The 20,865-nt window shown below is 47.4% G+C and overlaps 1 protein-coding gene across 2 annotated transcripts in view; it reads right to left on the reverse strand.

The window, feature by feature from the left end:
* Positions 1-4,019: 4,019 nt before the first annotated feature.
* Positions 4,020-20,865, reverse strand: part of CD151 (CD151 molecule (Raph blood group)) — a 31,733-nt gene continuing 14,887 nt past the window's right edge. For both annotated transcript variants that reach the window (XM_069017025.1, XM_069017026.1), the window contains exons 3-9: positions 17,252-17,355; positions 16,071-16,262; positions 11,457-11,531; positions 8,898-9,002; positions 7,888-8,043; positions 6,917-7,003; positions 4,020-6,149 (exon numbers count right to left, since the gene is read on the reverse strand). In XM_069017025.1, the coding sequence (XP_068873126.1) occupies positions 6,090-6,149; positions 6,917-7,003; positions 7,888-8,043; positions 8,898-9,002; positions 11,457-11,531; positions 16,071-16,262; positions 17,252-17,335 (759 nt within the window). In that variant the 5' untranslated portion in view covers positions 17,336-17,355 and the 3' untranslated portion in view covers positions 4,020-6,089. The remainder of the gene's footprint in view (positions 6,150-6,916; positions 7,004-7,887; positions 8,044-8,897; positions 9,003-11,456; positions 11,532-16,070; positions 16,263-17,251; positions 17,356-20,865) is intronic.

A 20,865-nucleotide genomic window follows, 5' to 3' on the forward strand; every position in this document is an offset into this window, starting at 1 on the left:
CAGAGCAGGAGGAGGCATTCAGCAGAGGAAAGAGCACGTCAGCCTTTAACTGGCTGCTATTAAAAACCTGGAAAAGGGCGGTGGGAGAGGGAGGAAGGAGGAAAAGGAAATAAATTATAATGTTGATCATGTTTGTGGAATGATGATGGAAGAGGGATGGAAAACACAAGCACAATATGTGAATTAGCTTGGGATATCTTAGAGAATTGGGCACATTTAAATGGGACAAGATTTAATTTAGGTAAATATAAAATAGGTCCTGATGATGCTCAGTATATAACAGAGGAAAAACATGCAAGAGAAGAACCACAAGAGCTGGCTGTGGAGGAGCATGCCTTCAGATGTCATTTTGTAGTACTATTAGCTGTTATTTCAGTCTGGGGGGAACTCAGTTGACATCCTCTGGGAGTGAAGATAGCAGCAAAGTCCCAAAACCTGAGCCTGGTGCCTCACATTTCAGGTCATCATTGCTCAATTCTGCATCCCAAAATGGGCAGCAAGGAATCAAAGCATGTAAAACAGCATGGAAAAGCAATTAGTCACTAAAGACTGCTTGGGGGAGGGTAAAAAGGTCATTAAACAGGAAGCTCGCCCAGGAACTGGAGAGAAGGGAGAGGGGAACCATGACTCTGGAAGGATCAAGCACATTTTTGTGGTGTCAGACTTCTGGGATAAAGGGGTTCCAGCCTTTCTGAGCAAAGTAAGAAATATAAACCTCACCTGTAAAGGTTCCTGCAGGCAGTGGAAATCCTCCAGCATGGCAGGAGATCTACAGATGTACATACACACACATATGGTCAAAGCTGCAAAGCATCTCCCCACACGTCTGCACCCCGGTGTCTCTGACCCCAGGGGTGCAAGGGGCTCAGTGTGGCCCTCATGCTCCCCCCATGGCTGCCAGGGACACGTGTGACAGCCATCAAAGTCGTATCTGGGACCAAAGCGGGGCAGGGTTGGCTGTTGCTGTCCCAATGCGGGGAGACAGCAGCCCGTGGCAGGATCAGGCCCTGCCAGGGCACGGGGTTCTCCCTACACTCCATGTGGGTAGAAACTAATCTTCTCTTGTCAGCAAGATAGTTCACTACCCAGAAGAACGAAGCCTGGAAAAGCGTTATGCTCAGCAGCTCCCTTTCTGCAGAGAGGAGCCGCAATCAGGAGAGGGAAAGCTGCTGATCCTGATGGGCTTGGCACGTGCAGCTTCCTTTCTGTTAATGCAGGCAGCCGGAACGAAGGAGGAGCAGCCTCCTTTGCAGGGCGTAAGAGCACTTCAGAACCCCAGAACAGGGAATTTGGAGCGATGCTGGAATGAGTCACTGAATGCATTTGGGGGGCATCAGCATCCTTGCTGCTCATGGGATTACAGCTCATTTGAGAGCATTACGCTCCCTCCCCACAAGGAATTTGTCATCTTTGAAGGCACCACATGAATCTGCTCCCCGTCACCTCTGTGGCCTGCTGGGCAGTGCCACTGGCAGGAAAGGAGAGAGCATTCCCCTTTGCTATTTCCCAAGCAGGCAGTATTTGTCCTATCTCACCAGGGAGGAGAGTATCACTGCCTGAGCCTCGACTTTCTCTCCACTGCTGCAGCCGTGCTCAGTCCCAGCCCATCAGGAAAACAAGGACATTACAGCTGCCACTGAAGGCAAAAGAAAGGGACACCAAAGCCTTCCTAGGGGGAAAATTCCCCCCAGTTAAACAGCAGAAGAAAGGGCATGTCTGTGAACTGGTTTGGGGTTAGAAGCAGCCTTGCAGGGGAGCATAAAATTCTCGTCTTGTTTGAAACTGCAGGAACAGAGTGACTGCCCAAAGCTGGACCCTTGCAGAAACTGCTTCCACTACAGCTGTTTTCCCCTTTATTCCTAAGCAAATTGTGCTGACCACATGGCCACCCCAGGAGAGCAGACCCCAGGCTGAGCTAACTGCTGCAAAGGGCAGATAGCACCGCTGAAATCTCCACGTTCAAAGGGAGACAAGCCTGTGCTCCTGTCTCGAGAGAGAGGGATGAGACATAAGGCTGCGGGATGCTGTAAGATGGCAGTTGCACCTTGATCATGAATACTGCAGAAGCCCTTTCAAAGAGAAAGAGAAATCGCTTCTAAGCAACAGCTTCAAGCTTAGAGACTCTGTGCTCAGACTTCAGACACCACCCCATGACAGTCTTGCAGAAGGGGTGCTAATTTCCCTCTGGGGGTGGGAAAGAGTGGCTGTGGCCACACTGCACTCCTAAGGACACAGACGGGAACAGGACAGACCTTCCTTCTCGGTTTGTGCTCCACCTTCAACTCACTTCTCCTGCAAACGGGGCTTGGGAGGAGGTCTCATAAATGTACACAGTCACATTCCTGTCTTACCCAATGCATCCCAGGAATGAACAGCAGTCCAGCAGCGGGGCACCGGCTCACCCCTCCACTCCCGAGCCAGCCGGGCCTGTCTCCCCTGCGCAGGCAAACACGCTTGCGGGTATTTTTGGCAGAAATCCCTGCTCAGAGCCGGGTGCAGGCCAGGTGACGCTGTCAGCCTGTCTTGCGGTGCTGCAGCCTGAGAACCAGGCCCGTTTCTGGGGCTGGAAGGAGCGGCGTTCCCTTCCCGTGCGGGAGTCCCCGGGGCTGGGACACCGCCGTGTCCCCATCGCCACCGCGCGGCCGCGCTCGGCACTGCGGGCGGGGACACCGCCGGCGCGGAACGCGTCACGGGGCATTCCCACCCCTGCATCCCTAAGGGTGGGGATGAAAGACTTCCACTGCCTTTGGTAAGTGGGAACAGCAGAGCCCCGAGCCAGTTCCAACCCCAGCTGGTCGGCTGAAGCAGACCTGACCGATGCTCACGGACGGCAGCTGGGCAGCACGGAGAAGGGAAGGTAAAGGCCCTGTGCTGCCTGCCCGGGCACTCGGCCTGTGACAAGAGCAGCCCATGTGACAAAGAATCTTAGAATGAACTAGGCTGGAAAAGACCTTTGAGATCATCAAGTCCAATCTAACACCTCCACAGACCCTGGAGCAGTGCTGGGTGCCCACACGGGCGTGCACAGACTGCGGCTGCACGGGATGCAGAAGGGTGGGATGAGTATTCCATAATCCCATGGAGGTTCCAACAGGACACATTTATACCCCTGTGGCAGCTAATAATACACTAATAAATACCAATACTAATAAATCTACTATTTATTCTAATAAATAATCATAGCTTTAGGTTGCAATAGGTGATTCTACTACTGGATCCTAAAAGGTAATACTGTAAATAGAATTTAAGAGATCCCAGCAGTACAACTTTTGATAATTGTGTTAATAGCTGATACCTATAGTATAGATGCTAATTCTTACAGGAGATTGTAATAAACACTAATAAAATAAAATGAAATAAAATAAAATAATAATGCTAATTAATAATAAATATCAATAGAGCTAATAAGCACACCTATCACAACCCTGACAGGACAGAGAGCAAATGATGGGTGACACTGCAGGCCACTGGGTGACACTGAGGCCTTGGACTCCCCTGGACTTCACTGGCAGTGTTCGACCCATTACACCAAAGTGCCCCTTCTCATTTGGCCCCAGCTCATAATAATTAACCCCTGTGTTCTCATTTGACACCTTGATCAATCATCAGAGCCTCAAATGACCTCAAGTAACCCCTGTGCCCTCATTTGATCCTGCAATCAATTAAAAGAGACTTAAACAACCCCTGTGACCTCAAGTAACCCCTACCAGGGTCTCCATTGACCTCGAGTAACCCCAAATGACCTCAGGTAACCCTTCCCAGGTACTCCAATGACCTCAAATAACCCCTGTGACCTCAAGCAACGCCTGAGGTTCTGCACCCTCAGCTCTCAGGGGGAGCAGCCTGCAGCACCCCACAACCAGGCTGGCAGGGGCAGGGATGCGAAGCAGACTCTCCCACAGCTTCCCCCCTCCATTCATCTTCTTCTTGAGGAGTTGGCTCCTCAGCAGCAGGATGTGAGCAAGCCAGAGAACTCACCTGGCTCATGGTAGCCCTTCAGTTTTGCTGCACACAGTCAGTACAGAGTCTTAAGCTTTATTTTTCTATTGGCCAGCAACTTAAACTGGGTTAAAAAAAACCGAAAGCAATGAATATTGTTACACAGAGAAAAAATATAAAACAACTCAGTGGACACAAGCCAACTTACTGTTCATGTCTCGTTCTTCCTGGCCTCTCCCAACCCTGTACAATGTGTTTGAAGGGAATGGGCAAAGGCAGCTATGAAGATATGCTTAAGAAATCAGAAATATTGCTTCAAGCAACATGCTCAATATTTTCCTCTTAGTTAGTAGTCAATACTTGTTAAGGAACTTTACTATAAAACAAGAAATAATTTAGAGGTTTCTCCTTTAGATCATTACAGAATCATTTAGATTTCTTTCCTCTCTTTCCTACTGCTGTGGAACCAAGGATACACCTCAGTTCCTCCACCTCTCTTTCTGCATTAGTTGAGGATTATTTCATAGGACTGATAATGGAGGAGTTTCAGATTGACCTGCTCTGAATTTTAACATGTCGTCCTTTAGCTCCAGTCCATGATTTCTGCTCTGTGAACCAAAACCCCCACGATTGGTCTGGATGATTCTGCTTATGTTGGCTGTCTGCTGCCAGGGACAGGGCTCAGCCAGCACTACTAAAAGGCCAGAAGAGGGAAGAAATTTATTTATGAAGGTCTGAGCTTGTCTTCACTGCTCAGAAACACCAAACTCCCCTTTCTGCTGCTTCATGAGTGTAACAGGCATACCAGGAAGGAGGGAACAAGACAAGAGGAACACAAGATCCCATGAACTCAGGCTAAGATCCTGCTGGCACCAAGTCCATGGCAATGTCTGTGTCCCGTTTGTATCCAGCACCTCAGTGCAGAGACAAGATTTAATTAAAACCTATTCCTCAGCAGCAAACAGCTTACCCAGCACTACCACTTTACCAAGTACACCGGGGCAACTGGTTGAAACTGACTCTCCTGACCTTCTCGGCAGTAACCAGTAAAGTGAGCTTCCAGACAAAGCCAGAAAACCCTCAGCTGACTTACAAGCTCTTTGGAGGCTGATAGAACATTGGTATATATTCATTTCCTGCCCAAAGGAGGCAAACCTGGAGGTTTTAGTTAGAAAAATCAAACCAGGGGAACCTCTCAACATGTAACAGATGAAAAAGGTATTTCCACTAACTGAACAGACCAAAGGGTAGCAAGATATGGCAGCCCCACAAAAAGACCAGTTCTTCACCAAACCTCATCAGGGCACAGGGAGGTGGAAATAGAGTTCTCACTCATGCTGGGAACCACTCAGTAAAACAGACTAGACCCAAAAAAGGCAGTCCGTCATCTTTGCTCCAGAACTGCGGGGCAGCAGAAGGCCTCTTGTGGCTCCTAATGGCACTGTGTTGGAGAAGGCTTCAAGGAAGAGGAGGAAGAATTGGTGAGAAATCCTAAGGCACCCACAACATCTTGGCAACGTGATGAGTGTCACGACTGCATTTCAGCTGCACCAAGTTGTGCTCCCAGTCAGCAGGGCAAGGAGCTCCTGGCCCAAGTAACCAGACAGGCATCCTCTCTGGTGGACAACAGCTGTGTTAGGACATTGGTGCACACTTGGGAGGAGGGAGGGAAATCTTCCATGTATGAGAAACTCAGCTCTGGCTCCAGCTCAGAACCATCATCTGTCCTCACAGTCAATGCCTGGTACTGCTGAGCCACTTCTCTGGAGAGCAAACCATGATTCTTGTACAGCATCCTGAGAGCTTCATGTTGGCTCGGGAAAAGCCTCAAGGGAAAGGGCCTTGGATAAATCTTGCTTTGTAGTTATATCAAGGGACTGTTGTGCTAAAGCTTCTAGCAGAAGATCCACAGCTCTTTTGTTTCTTGACACTGAAGAGGACCCGCTGAACTCCCGGCTGCCTCGTACACAACAAGGAGGATGACTTTCCCCAGAGGGGCAAGTAAGGCAGTGCATGGTTCTAAAGGCATTCAATTACAGAGCCAAGTCCTCAGGTTACAGACACTTTGGTGGTGGTGGTGGTGGAGAGTGGTCAGGTTGGCAGGTGCTAAGGGAAGTGGCAGAGGGGGAGCGACAGAGCTCTCACAGCTATTAATATGGTTCTGACTTTAAACTCTTGTACAAGCAGCAGGTGAAAATCATCCCAAAGATCTACAGTGTAAAGGGAAGAAAGAAATACATTAAAACCACAGAATGGATGCAGTGGAGCCAGCAACTTGCAAACTGACAGTTCAGACCCACACTGGAGTGTCAGCCAGCTCCTGCCTGGGGATAACATGCTCCAGCTTGCAATAGGCAGCAGGAAAAAACAATCTGTGCTAATCCTTGTAATCAACCACAGTGGCTTCCTGGGGTGTAATGTGGCTGCTTGCCAGAACAAAGGGGAAGATGAGGAAGTCCCAGACATGTCTGCATCGGGAAAAAAGAATATCCTGTGCCTTCCCCTTTTAAAATGAGAATGCAAGACATTCACATTCTACACCTTTTTTCATCACTCTCTCGCAAATCATCGCAGACCCACGGGGCTGTTCTTTAACATGGCACAGCTGAAGGAAAAGTTCTGGATGGCCCGAGCTAATCCTTAGGATCCCAGGTGGGAAGGTCCCGGCTGCGGGGCGGGCAGTTACGGGACACGGCCACAGGAGGGCTTCCTCGGGCTGCCGAGCCATGGCCTCCCATGGCCCCGGAGCACAACTCCTTCCCCGGTCCCGCAGGGTAAGCACCCCTGCAGCGAATTCACCACACTGGCACAAAGGCTTTCGCTTTGCAGCTGGTGAATCCTCGAGTCCCCGAAGTACCTGGCAACTTCCCCTTGCCAGGCAGGGAAGAGCAATAAAACATCTTTTTTCCATCCCTCAGCTCAGGGGTTCCTTCAACTTCTGCCCAGCACCCCAAAAAGTCCCCAGAGCCCTTTTTACCTGCACACAAGCAATGCTGATGCCCACTGCCCCGATAATTTTCAGATGCTCTTGAATGAAGTTTTCCAGCTTGGTAATGCAACCACTCTGCAGGGTGAAAGGAGGGACATGGAAAATCAGCTTCGTTTTAACTTCTTGTTCACTTTAATCCAATGTTTGCGACCCTTGAAAGCAGCACTTCAAAAAGTGGTGTCTGTCAGCAATCTCTTCCCCTGATATCTCTGGAAAAGCTACGCAGATGATGTGAACTGCATCATGGCTGGTATTGCTCAGGACCAGCTGGCCCAGGAACCTCTGAACAAACCCAAGGTGGCTGCTGGTAGAGCAGGGGAAATGCAGAAGAACCAGCCACATCACAGAGTGTCATTCTTCTTTCAAGTATGTGGAGAAACATTCCCTCACTCGCTGCCTAGCTCCTGCCTGGGGGGGATGTTTGCTCCTGTGAGGCCAAAAGGCTAAGGAAATACTGCTGAGTGCATCCAGTACCAAGAACTCATAATATAACTGAAGCCTTTGAAGAGTAAAAAAATTCTTCCCACTGCTGTTTATTACATCAGTGAGTTTTGGTGTGAACCTGGAAAGCCAGGCTCTATCTGCCTCTGCTTTGCAACTGTCAGTCAAGGACCAGAATTATCTCCATTTGCACCTCACGGAGTAGTTCCAACCACAGGAAGCTGTGTCAAGGACTTGCATCCAAGTCTCTTGCCAGAACCAACAACCTCTCCTGCTTCTCCCCATCATTAATGTACCCAGTGGTAACAAACATAATTTATTTTCCTCTACATCTACCTGTTAAATAACAGTCTACAGAGCTGAACACTCAGCTAAAGAAGTGAATTCTACATTCCAAGGAATGCTACTGACTTTGAAGCCTGCTAACAGTTGGCAGTAATAACAGAATACCCTCACTCCCTGCCCACCTCCTTTACACACTTTGTGACAGGTGGCTCTGAAGCCTTTCTGCTCTTTACCTCCTTGTAGATGTTGGAAGGATGGTCTCTTCGGCCACACAGGTCAGTGATCGTCTTACAGCAGCTGTCTGGGACTTTCCTCCCACTGGCCTCTGGAGATTTGATCCACAGGCTGTCGGCCCAGTCCGTGTAGTTGTTGCTCCCACAGCACTTGAACTGTACACACACAGAGCCAAATCTGAGCCTGCAGGCACTGCAACCTTCTTCTCCCTCCAGCCTCCCACACCAAGCCCTGGGCTTCACCTGCCTTTGCAGACACTACAGCTACCTTATGGGTTTAGTTTTTTATAATTATTAGTGACTTTCGTGTTAAGAGCTCCCCAAACTGCCATTAAATATCAAGTTCATCCATCCTTCAGCAGCTGTGACTTTTGTTTACTGCTGGGACGAACTGTAACCAGAGTGCACCTGCAGCTGCCTCAGCTCATAACTGCGTGTTAATGATGGCAACAGGATAAGTTTAATTACCAGTTACCATCACAAATGCACCTGCTATGGCACTATGCATAGAATAGTCCCTGTGCTTTGAAAGTGCCTATGCACAAGGGCCGTTTCTGTGGGAAAACCTGTCAGAACTGTGGCAGCCCTAACCTGAACCACCCCTGAGCCAGGCACAGCGAGCAACAGTGGCAGGAGAGATCTTCTTTCATTACATCTTGCTCTCCAGAGTACTGAGAAGCTTAATGAAAAATGTCAGCAATTTCTCCAAAGCTTTGAACAGGGAAAGCAGAAGCAGCTGTCAGAGTGACTTGGCAGCTCCAGTTCACTGGGAGTAGTTCAGATATTGTTTCCCCAGTGCTACTGGTCATGCAATTCAGTGATCACACCAGATCACACTAGTGATTCTGCCAGTTGCATGGCTCAGGCCCTGCACCTCACCCAACTCTGCAGAACATACACTCAGCATACTGGAGAAATATTTCTAGGTTGGATGTCAAGAGATGCCTTTTGTGTGCTTGGTTTTCAGCCCTGCAGTTGCATTAATTCTCTTTGCCTCCAGAGACACCCACCTCCTGCTGCAGTTTGTCCACTGCACTGGTAACACTCTCTTCTCCCTCCCTCCGGTACTTCTGGGTCATGGTGTTCTTCAAATTTTGCTTCAGCTCCAGGCTCAGCTGAATGGAAGAGACAAGCGGGATAAAATCACAAGGCAAACTCATTCCTCAGAACAACCCAAAGCCCTGCATACATTCCACTGCCTTTGCTCCAAGAGGAGGATGGAGAACCTAGTGGAAGCTACAGCTTCCTTCAAGATCATCCTCCAAGGCTGGACAGGCTTATTTCCAAATGATTACAGATCAGGCTTCTATTTTAACAACTGCAGGGAGGTGCTTTGGGACCAAATTTCAGCCTGTGTTACACAACTCCACATGGCTTCTCACCTTGAATATGCCAGATTGCCAAGACATGACTGCAATGAAAGGGAATATGAAAGTGTGCCTGCTTAAACATGAATATGCCTGTGAGACCATGTGCAGTCTTCTCCCTCTAAAACCTGTAACAAAATACTAAGAACTCTTGTTTTTGTAAAAAATACAAATCACTCTGTCCAGAAGCAGGAAGAAATCGGAGTCTGTGGCATGGTGGACTGAAGCCACATAGACCAAACAGCTCTTGTATCATCTTCAAAAAGGATGCCACAGGAGGGAATTAAAAGCGTGTAATTGCAAAAATCACTGCAAGGCCTTTCTCAATAATAGAGAGACAAAGTCGGATTTTGCAAGAGCAGAATTTCTGAAAGCATCATCATAAACCACTGGCATGTTCAGGTGATTGGATTCAAACACTTATTCCTATGAAGACTCTTTTAATCTAGCTGAATTTTTCTCACCCTTTGGTGACAGCCAAAAAGTGCCAAAGAGCTCCATCTTTTTTTTTTTTTTTTCCATTCTGGTTCATGCAGAAACACTGCTTCAGTCCAACTAAATTGAAATTCCAAGTTTCCTATACCAATAAACAACATCAATATGCATTTTAGATGGGGTCAATGGATGAAACAACTGAGCAACCTCTTCATATACCTTTTATTCTACACTGTAAGTAGTAAATGAGAGGTCAAATATCCGGTTATGCTAAACTTTTCAAAATACAATCTGGAGTTTATTCTCACTTTGAAACCCTGTTTTCTCCAATCCCATGTGTCAGATGGGGACAACACCTACCTCACAGAGATGATATGAGGCGTCATTCATTAATATTTGCAAAATGCTTTGAGATCCTGGGCTGGGAAGCTCTATGGAAATGCAAAGGACTTAGCATAATAGAAAGAAAGGAAAAGGTTCAGCAACTGGAAGGTGGAGGGAAATAAAGAGGAGAGTCCATTAGCAGAATTATTACTTGGGGGAAAAGCAGTTACCTGCGGGCTCACGGGGAAGAACTGCAGCATGGAACAGAGATAACAAAAGAACCAGTTTAGACACACACATGCAAGCCTTAGACACCAAAGCAAGGGCTGAAATAAAAACAATGGCAAACAGAGCAAGCAGCCTGCAACCAAGAGAAAAGGGGGATTTATCAGCCAGAGGGCAAAGGGATATGCAGCTGTTGATCAGAGATGCACTCAAGGGTAGAGTTCTGAATATGATGTCCTTTATTTCAACCCAGGGATCAGCTCCTCTTCATCCACTGTCACATATGAACCTCATGCCTTTGCACAGATGGATGGACAGATCCTGGCTTCCTGCCATGCCTGCCAGAATTGATCTTTTCCTGTTAAATATGCACACTCATATCCCAGATCCCTCCTGGCAGGAGCCAGTACAGTTCTTTGGCTTCTTGCAAACTACCAGTGCCCATCCACGGCAAAGCACAGAAGGTCCAAGAGAAAATGGAATGGCAAGGAGTCCTGGCAGTGAAGTCAACAAGATGGGATGTTCAGCTGCTTTTCAGACAGTCATTTGATAACAATCCTAATTTGCCACTTCCAGTCAATTTCCAGACATGAGAGCAACTCTGCAGGCTGTTTGTGCCTTGGCAGTTAAACTCCCTTTGAAAACAAAGCAATGACTTAAGCTCTGCTCTCAGCAACTGCAAGAAGTGCCAAGCCAGACCTGCAGCTGTTGGGAGACTGTCCTTTTTCTCCAGCCCCTCAGTTGGGCTGCTTAAGTAAAGCTCTCAAAAACTTGTCGACCTGAAAGGACCTCCCAGCTGCACCGTTCATCACCTTTGCCAGATGCAGCAGGAACCGTTCCTGTGTCCTTAACCTGCTAAGTGGCACTAAGGTGATTTCAGCTGTTTGCACTACACCTTCAAGGCTGTTAGGAGAGTCCCTAGATCTAGACAGCCTCAAAAATTGTCTTCTACAAGGGTCTGTAGAAAAACAGGGCACAAAGTGCACCACAGGAAGGAGCTGAGCAGCAGGGCTGAGCAGCCCCCCGGAGTAATGACCACCACTTTGTCAAAACCAGTAAACAATCCAAGGTCTTTTGTATATGGAGGGGAGTGAGTAGGTGAACCACAACCACACCTATGTCCCAAGCATCCAAGCCAAATTCTGGCTGGGGAGATGGGATGATAATGAGCTGCTCTCTCTCCCTTGTTTGAGTCTCCAAGGACTAATGTCCACTCACCTGCTGGTAGTAGATATAGGCCAGGATTCCTGCAATGATCTCCAGGAGAAAGATGCATAGCAACAATATGAAGTACTGTAAAATAATGGGAAAAAGAGCACATTAGAACAGAACATAAGGAGATGCTGGGAGGCAGCTTTTCTTTACCTGGTAAAATGCCTGACTCTGTCTTCATCAATGCTTTTCTGCAGCAGTGTTCAAAGGCAGGGGCTGGAATTAAGACTTCAACAGGGTAGGAAAGGAACAATCCCACAGATTAACAAAAAAACATCAAACCACAGAATAACTGAAGACAAGCAGCAGCAAGTGTGTGTTTAACTCTCAGAGCCAGAGGGATTATAGAGAATGGGAAAGTGCAAGTAACCAAGATAAGATCATCGTACAAAAGAAAGTGGTTGCCAGATAACCTAATGACTACACTCAGTATCATACAAAATATCTGATTGTGACATCAATACCAACAAAATTTAAACATTTGCTTGTTTTGACATTGTTTAGGGCATTTCACCAAGTTACTAAGGAGCAATGTATGTTATAAAGATGATTCAGTAAAGCCACAGAGGGCCCATTTCACCAAATATACAGCACAGCAGCTAAGCATAAAGCATCATTTGTGCTGCCAGGGACTTCTGTGGAGCTCAGCCACAGGCTGAGGGGCACTGTTAAAGTGGATGGATTTTAGCACTGAGTCACACTCAGCACTGGGACTGTACATGCTCCTGAACTGGGACCTAGATGGAAAAGCTCAGCATCTCAAAACCAAAGTGAGAAGAACTCTTAGAAGATGAATAGGTGAACATGACTATTTCTTAAAAGAGCTTGGTGGCAGTGAAGTGAAAAGAATAAGCCCTGCTTACCACAAGGAGATTCAAACAGTACAGAAAACTGTTTGGGAGCCCTATCTATACACAAAAAAGTAGGGAAGCCAAACCCATGAGGAATATGTGCAATAGATTAAAAGGACTAGGCAGGCCTGAAGAGCCAGGGTGATGCATCCACTTCCTTCTTAGGGTCAAAGACAGCTTTTCAGGGAGAACCCCCTCCTGACAAAGAGCCCCTGCCTTGCTCATGGTCAGCAATGAACAGTTTCTTTACAGATTCAGGCTGTTCTGTGACTGCTATTAAATTAATCTTTCTGTAGATAAAGCTGAAGAGACACCAGTTCCAGCCACAAGGAACAAGGACCTCAAGTCCCTGTAAGAGCTGGCTTCCCCAGGACAGAACAAACAAAATATCTCCCTTTTTCTGTTTTACCCTCAATCTTAAGAAAGGTCTGTTACCAAGAGACAAAGCAAATGGCTCCTGACAAATGTAACTGGACATCAAACCTGCACAAAGAAGGACAGTGAAGATACAGACACAGCAAGGATGCCTTCTTTTGCACGAGGGTTACACCCCCACTGAGCACTCTTTTCACTAGGTATTTCCAAGCCCCTTCTGCAGGAGTAAAATGACACACTCAGGCTTCCTTTTGCACCCCTGTGGGGCTTCAGCAGCTGCGAAGGAAGGACAGCTGGGTTTTATCTGCAGACCAGGCTTTAATCTGAGCACACAATCTCAGCCTTTCACTCCCCTGCCCCAGGCTCTCCCCCGCAGCGATCCCAACCATCTCTGCAGCCGCCTGTACAAGGTACCCATTCATCCCAGGGCAGTGAGTCATCCACTGGAGTGCAGGATAGCTAAAGGCTGCTCCCAACACTCCCAGGAGGTTGAAAAGCAGCGAGAAAGGGTTGGCAGGCCTTGACACAACGGCCGGCTCTCTTTTGCTGGGACTTTGTTATGCCTTAACATCACCTCTGTTAGGCCTGACATCACGTCTCTGCCAAGGAGGGGCAGGAGGATGGCAGGATGCTGAGAACCAATGGACTGGAAAGCTTATTTATTTTTCCTTGCTCTGCGTAATGTCAGATGCATTCAGGTAGAGCTAAAGTTATGTCACCACAAGCTCTCTGCTCGTTGTGCTGGCTTACAGTGGATAGAAACAAACATGTATCCAGCAGACCTTAACAAATCTGAGTCACAAGTAAAACCTTGTGAGGGAGGTTAGTGCAGCTACCACCCATGAACCCAACCCATTTCTGCTCATACACTCCACCATTATCTTACTCTCATCATTCCCTGAGGGCCACTTCTAAGCATCATGCTGTGGGATGTATCATATAGGGGAACAGCAGCTTTCACTCTGGACACACACAGAGCACAGGGCAGCTCTCCCTGCTCTTCAGCTGTAGCTGCAGGGCTTTCTTAAGAGGTCTGCTACTGGAGGAGTAGGCCAAGCTCTGGCATGGAACTGTAGGGACATGCCCTACTTGTTTCCCAAGTCAGAAATGTGTGATCACCAGAAGCCCTCTAGCAAACACATGCCTGGACCTGGGTGGGCTCTAAGCAAAATTTACCCTGGCTCTGGCTCCACAACAGTCAGGGCTACTGGGTGTCTCCTCAGGATCTACAGAGTCCAAATTGCTTCCATCCAGTTTTGAGTGAAGTACCAATTGGTAAGCGTGTTTTCTCTGAATAACACAAAAAATGGTTCAACCCACCTACAACCCAAATAACTATCTGGAGACATCTTTCTACTACCTGAAAAAAGAGACAGCAACAATACTCCTAAGCCAGCAACCTCACTTCAGTGGGAGGGTTCCAGGCTGAAATGCAGCAGGAACAGAAATCCTAATCCACGTGTGTTCCCTTCTCCCTGTTCAAGGTAGCTGACTAGAAGAGGCAATGTGAGGGGCCAAGCCTGTAGAAAGCCATCTTCTCTCCTTATAAGCAAGGTCTTCTATTTGACAGGTCTTTCCCTGGGACTACTGCTGCATTTTGACTGAAGTATGATATAACACGCATCTGTCATTTTAAAGAGCTGGACTGCAGCATCACAGCCAGCCAGGCTGCAGATCCACTGCCTTGCCTGCTCATGGAGCCAGAGAAACTCCACCCCTGCTGCCCAAGCCTCAGCACAGCACATGCTTAAGGAAGGCCGATAAGAAATGACAAAAAAGTAGCACAGCTGTGAGTGATGAGTGAAATACTATGAAGAGCCTTGAAGTGGGCCCATAAAACTCACAGTTACATACAAGGCAGCAAAATAATTCACAGCTTCCCAACTCTTAGAGATAAACAAACTAAAAACCAGATATGCATTTTACAAACAGCACCTAAAGCCCTCAGTAATCAATTTTTAAAAGCACCAAGGCATCACTAAGGAGAGCAGAGAGTGCTGCTTATACTGCTGCCTCCCATACTTACACGGGTCTCTTGTACAGAGAGAAAGTGGGACCGGCTGGCACAGCCCCTGGGGTGACTGTGAAGCTGTCAGGATTACTGTCTGAGCTCAGAGCTGGCAGAGGCCCCCAGCCAGGCTCACCCAGCCCTGGCAAGCACAGCCCTGTCTCAGATTACTCAGGGCAACCAAAGCAGAGCACAAGCAAGAAGAGACAACAGGCCTGTCACAACCAGCCACTCCAAAAGGACGAGTGGTGTAAGGAGACAGAGTGACCTTTTGTTCCCTAGAGACAATTATTAGTTTTCTATGGCAGAATAACAAAGAAAACCCCCCTGGATTTTCATATGTAGCTTCTGGATGAGGGAAAAAGACAAAGGGAGATCTCTTTGGCATGGAGAGTCAGTGAAGCAAGGCCAAAACCAACTGCTACAGACCAGGAGCATCAGCAATGCACTCAGTGTGTCTCCCTCTATATTTTATTCTCCCTTCCTGGCCCTGCTCTGCCTCTCACAAGGATTATCTGGTCTGCACAGCAGTGAAGCATCAGGCTTGCTCACAGCTCCTGTTTTTGCTCCTCTATCCAAACTAAAGGGGAGAAATGGGGCTGGTCAGGTCAATGAGGATTTGCAAAGGGAGGAGCTGGCAGCTGAAGTATCTTTTTCTGTACCTGTGAAAGCCAAAAGCTGTTGATTGTTATTTCAGTCACTGCACTCACCACTGCAGCCCAGACACTAAAACAGACTGCTGCCACACTCCAGACTGAAAGGGAGATTTGAGAGAGAGCAAGCAAAATAGAAACCCCAAGTAAGAAAACTTCAGTGTAAGTGGGTGAGCAGGGAGCTCAGGAAGTAATACAGAGAACGGTGCAAAAGCAGCAGCAGATTATCAAAACAGTACGGCTCTTTTTTTGTGGAAGCAAGACTAAAGTAATTTTTTTCCAACTGAAGAAAATATTGGAAATGTTCTGATCTTTGACAACCAAGTGAAAAAGTGTGTTAATCTGGCTTGAACCTAATGTCATTAAAAGCTGGTTTTGTTACAGGTCTCTCATATTTTCCTCCCTCTTCCCATTTTCCAAAACAGAATATAGAATGGGCAAGGAAGAAGGAAGAGACAAAAGCCACAAGATTTTGCTTTGAATAGTTTCAAATAGATGTTCTTACACAAAGCATAGGCACTACAATTACACTTTTTACTCTTGAACCATGCAGCACATTCTTTGCGTGGATGAGAGGAAATGCTCTGCAGTAAAACCTGTCCCCTGGAACATGGACAGCACTGCTGCCAGGAGCTGGAGACCCTAGTGATATTTGCTCTAGGACTAACAAATAAGGCTGCACACAACACAACCAAGATATTTCCCTCAAACAAAACAACCAAGCAAAACTCACCACTCTTAGCAAATTCCGCCGCTCTTTGAAGGTGGCACAGCACCCGAGGATGCCAGTGACCATGACCACCACCCCAGCCACCACCAGGATGTAAGCAGTAGCAGAGTATGTGCTGGAGGAGAGCAGGCTGATGTAGTCACTCTTCTCAGCCAGGGTCCAGGTGCCCACTGCCATCACAGCCCCACCAGCCAGCTGGGGAGACAAAAAAGCAAGAAAATGAAGGTGTCTGAGGCATGAACTTCCTCACCTCCCAGAGCAACTGGACAGGGACAGCAGGAGGTGCCACAGCCCTGTCAGCTGAGCCAAAGATGATCGACATTAAAGGATGGATTCACTGGGACTGGAGCAAATCCCAGTGCAGTGGGAAAGGCTGAGCTTCCAGGCACCCAGTTCAGCACCCCAGGCAGCCTGACATGGAAGCTTTCTAAACCATCTACCTGTGCACAGCAGTTCATACTCAGACGAGAGTCTTCCCAAATGTAGCCACGTTGGGTTTGGGGCAAATAAAACATGTCAAATCTGTATGACCAGCCTGGCTGGCTAAACTCTTACCCTGGTAGCAAATGAACACAGAGAACCCAACCACACCCCTAGCAGTCCACTTTATTTTTGTAAGCCTTCAGTTTCCAGAGGGTTTTAGGCAGCTTCTGATAAACTCAGACAGTTTTCCTTAAAGGTCTGACCTGGACACTCCATTGCTCTGTCCCATGCACCAAAGTAAAACACAGGCCTTTGCCATCAATAACTTTTCTAGTGGAAAGCACAACTCTGAGAAGTTCTAGTGTGGACCAGCTGCAAGAGGGTGTGCGTTATCTAGCTGTCCCATTTCACTGCCAGCACTCCCTCTTGCTATTTCAAGAGAGGAATGGCAACACAGTAGAGTCTTTATGCTCCCTGAAAAAGTAAACCAGGTGAAAAAACCAAAGTTTACTTTCAGGGTTCCTGTAATTTTCTATACTTGGTAACATGACCTAGAAACAGCCACATGTTACAGTGTCAAACCATAACTTCTGCCTGGGCAGGCAAGCCCAAGGGGTGGCGTTTCACCCAACAGGACAAAAGTTGTGTCCTACTGGCATCAGCACTTCTTCCCAAAGACTTCATCACACCCATTTTTGCATCCCTGACACCAAAACTGCAGTGCCATCTCATTGCCTCTGACACAGACTGAATTTCCTTACCCAGAAAAAGAAGTTGAAGATGAAGAGCAGGTACTTGAGACAGATGGTCCCACATGTTTCCTTCTTTTCTGTATACTCACGCATCTTTCTGGTTCACCAAGTTCCTAAAAAAAAAAATAAATAAACCAGGAGAGCTTGAGTGAGTCAGTCATCACACCACTTCTCCCAGAAGGTCAGCATTACTACTCTCCTCCTGCAAGATCTAACACTTCCAATCTTTTGCTGAAGTAAGCCAGTGAACAAGCCATTCAACTGACTTCAGGGACACAGGACAGTGCTAGCTCAGATAAAGAGCTCTCTTATCCATCTGGGTGACCTACACAAAAGAGCTCACACAATCCCAGACCTGTTCTCCAGGAAATCCCAGTCTGGCTCCTGACTACAGCCTGTAGTGGCTGTTCTGAAGGCAGCAACAGAAACCTCGGTCTCTGATATTTATGGAATAAACTGTCTTCAAAGAATATTATTTTCTCACCAGCATTAGTTACAACTGGCTGAAACAGAACCTTCTCTAAGTTTGGGCTATTTTTAATCTTTACAACTGGAACTGGGAATATACTTGTTATATGTTCAGATCTCCTATCTTTTTTGAACGCCAGCAGTCTGTTGGAGTAATTAATTCTCTTCTTCACCGCTTACTTTTCATGGCCCTTCTCACTGGCTAGCTGTCCTCCAGGGCACTAAAGAGACTCTCCTAGCTACTAAGAGGGAGAAATACAACCATTGGCTTCAGATGATCTGACAGCATAAAAGGCCCCTGCAGATATGTAAGGAATGGGAGTTTCTTGTGAGTCAGTCCCAGTGCAGTGTTACAGATCTGCTACACCCCGGGGAAGGTTCCTCAGAAGAAGGTCTGCAGCAAGCACAGCTCCATGTCACTTCACTGCCTGTTGCTCAGACCTCAAAGTCTGAACCTCTCAAAAAAACATTCTCATCACTGCCTGAGCAGGCAGACAAGACAAAGGCACTGCCCAGAGTATCACTGCCGGCATAACCTGTGTGAGCCAGGATGCAGAAGTGCAACCAAGTCCTCACCACTTGCATTCAATTAAAAAAATCATCCCTTTTGTCCCCCACCAGCCAGCAAGGAATGATGCAAGCACTGTGCACTCATGTCAGAGTGCAACATTATCCTAAACCAGCAATTTCCCTGGAAGCAGGCAGGCAAACAGCCTCTACGTTTTCCCAGAGGCATGGAGTTCATGCTTAGTTAAATTACAAAACTTCTTCGCACAAGTGATGCAAGCTCCCTCCAGGGACTCACTGCAGCTGCACCCAGCTACAGTACAGACACTCAACTACCTTGGCAAAACACCTGACAGCAAAGGAAGTTGAGAAACAGGTACACACAGCCAGGCTGCACATCAGGTGACTATCAGCATTATCTTTGTCACCACACTTCTAACGTCTGGCTTCAGAGCCAGATGAACCAAGGCTGGGAACAGCAGCTGCCCATTCTGCAGCATAATTGTATTTTATCTGCAGGAAACTATTTCCTTGTGCTTCATGCCAGCTCACTCAACAGCCCCAGCCAGGCCTATGCTTTAGAAATTAACAAATGAAGCCAACAAGGAAAGCAAGAGTGTGAACAAGCCAACAGACCCACCCATGCCTATCCCCATCACCATTTCACAAGAAAACATTTTTCTCCAGAATTAACATCTGGCAACAGCAGTTGGCAGCAGAATGCTGCTTCACTGGCAAAGTGAGCAGCTCTGAGATGGTGGCACAGATGAAGGAGAACAACTCTTCAGAGTTATCTTCAGAAGAGATCAGAACCTCCAGCAATGTTCAGATTAATTACCATGTTGCAGCACAAAAGGGCCCCAGGCTTTGGGAAGGAATGAATGCTGCTGGTACTGTATGCACTGATCAGGCTTGCAAGTTCTCCATGAGAAGACGCCCCAAGAACACAACATTCATGACAGGTGACAGATTTACAGCTCCCAGAGGCTTCATTTAGCCACTGAACAAGAACAGCAGCAGCAAGGCAGCCACACACGCCTGCACAACTCATAACAGGTACCTCAGCCCTGACGTGAGAGATGCCTTCCAGTAAAAGGTCTTCTCCACACCCCTTCGAACATCAGAGCTGTATGTAGAGGAACATGCACTGCAGGTTTGCAGACACTGACCAGGGCATGATAACAATGCTTTCTGTCCTTAGGCTCTTTGGCCCAGTTTTCCTCTTGCTCCCGAGGATTTTAGAAACCTTCCCTCCTTCCCTCACATATCGCCACAGAGCAGGTGCTGGGCCCTAGGAATGGATACTAACTTGTCCCTCCTTCTGATCCAAGAGCTCAGAAATCCCAGTCACGGCTCCATCTCGTGCTGGCTGAGGACTGGGCAGACGCACGGCTGAGACTGCACTTGCATCAGGTAACAGTCTGAAATCCCCCTCAAGACTGCGGGTCCCGCTCCACTCAGCGCTGGGTACAGGCCTTTCAGGCAGCCTGGCTTCACTGCTGGCAGGAGAGGATACGCCTGTTCCCAGAAAGCTGGCAGGGAACAGCTGCAGGTTTATAAAGCAGGGTGAATCACCAGGGATGGCAGACCATGAATCAGAAAGCAATCAGGGCTGTCTCCTGTTTGATCTATCCTTCCTAGCCAGGAGCAGAGCCGATGGCACTGGCTGCTTCTGCATGCTTAATGACTCACCCAGCCAACTATTCAGGGAAAGGCAGCTCTCTAGACCCTCTTTTTGGAAGTCGTGTTTGTGCTCCTTGCCTCACACAGGGTGATCTGCTGCCTCCCATCATCTGCAAGGACAGGGTCAGGCTTCAGGGAGCTATCCTGGTCTTCAGGGAAAGCAAGTGAGGGCAGGAGACTACAGTGAAACACTTTTCCCAAGGAGCCCCGGCAGTGGAAGCAGGGAGCCACAATCTGCTTCCCAGGCTTAGGGCCACTTCAGGCTCTGAGCCTCATGGTCCCAAAAAGCACAGAGGTGCTGGTCAGTGTCACAGCACCAGGATGAATATGGGGGCCTCATCCTGAATTCACTGACATAACCAGGGTTTCTTGCCATCAGTCATCCTTATAACAAACCCTCAGAACTGATATGAATCATTCTTGAAACTGGACAAGAAGCAGCAACAGTACTTAACACACATAATTCTGTTCTATTTTAAACACTGAGGTAAAGACCTGTTCTAAATCATTATCAGTAATTACAAATGAGCTCTCTGATGAACAGGAAATGGCAAGCTCTGCCACAGGAGTGTATTTACAAATACATAAAAACATATTAATTAAACATGAGCTTCATAATGGGAAGTATTTTGCTAACTGAAAAAGCGGTTAAAAGAGTAAAAGTACTTCCATAATGCAGTTCACTTGGTCCAGTCCAACAGACAGCAGTTTCATCAGCAAGTTAAATTTCAGCAAGCAATCACAGAATACAGGCTGTGAAATTTAGTCACACAATGGAAAGAAGTATTTTTATATAATTCACAAGAATCAACAAAGGGTTCCTACTATGCCTACACACACTGCAAGAGAAGAGACAGAGACAAATAATTCTCTAGGGAAAACAAAATGCATTAAGCTGAGAGGAAAACACAAGTGATAGAACCTGTAGATAAAAAGGAAGGGGTAACAGCTTGAAGATTAATTCA

The sequence above is a fragment of the Aphelocoma coerulescens genome, chromosome 5 (genome assembly GCF_041296385.1).
Source record: "Aphelocoma coerulescens isolate FSJ_1873_10779 chromosome 5, UR_Acoe_1.0, whole genome shotgun sequence".
In the NCBI taxonomy this organism is placed as follows: Eukaryota; Metazoa; Chordata; class Aves; order Passeriformes; family Corvidae; genus Aphelocoma; species Aphelocoma coerulescens.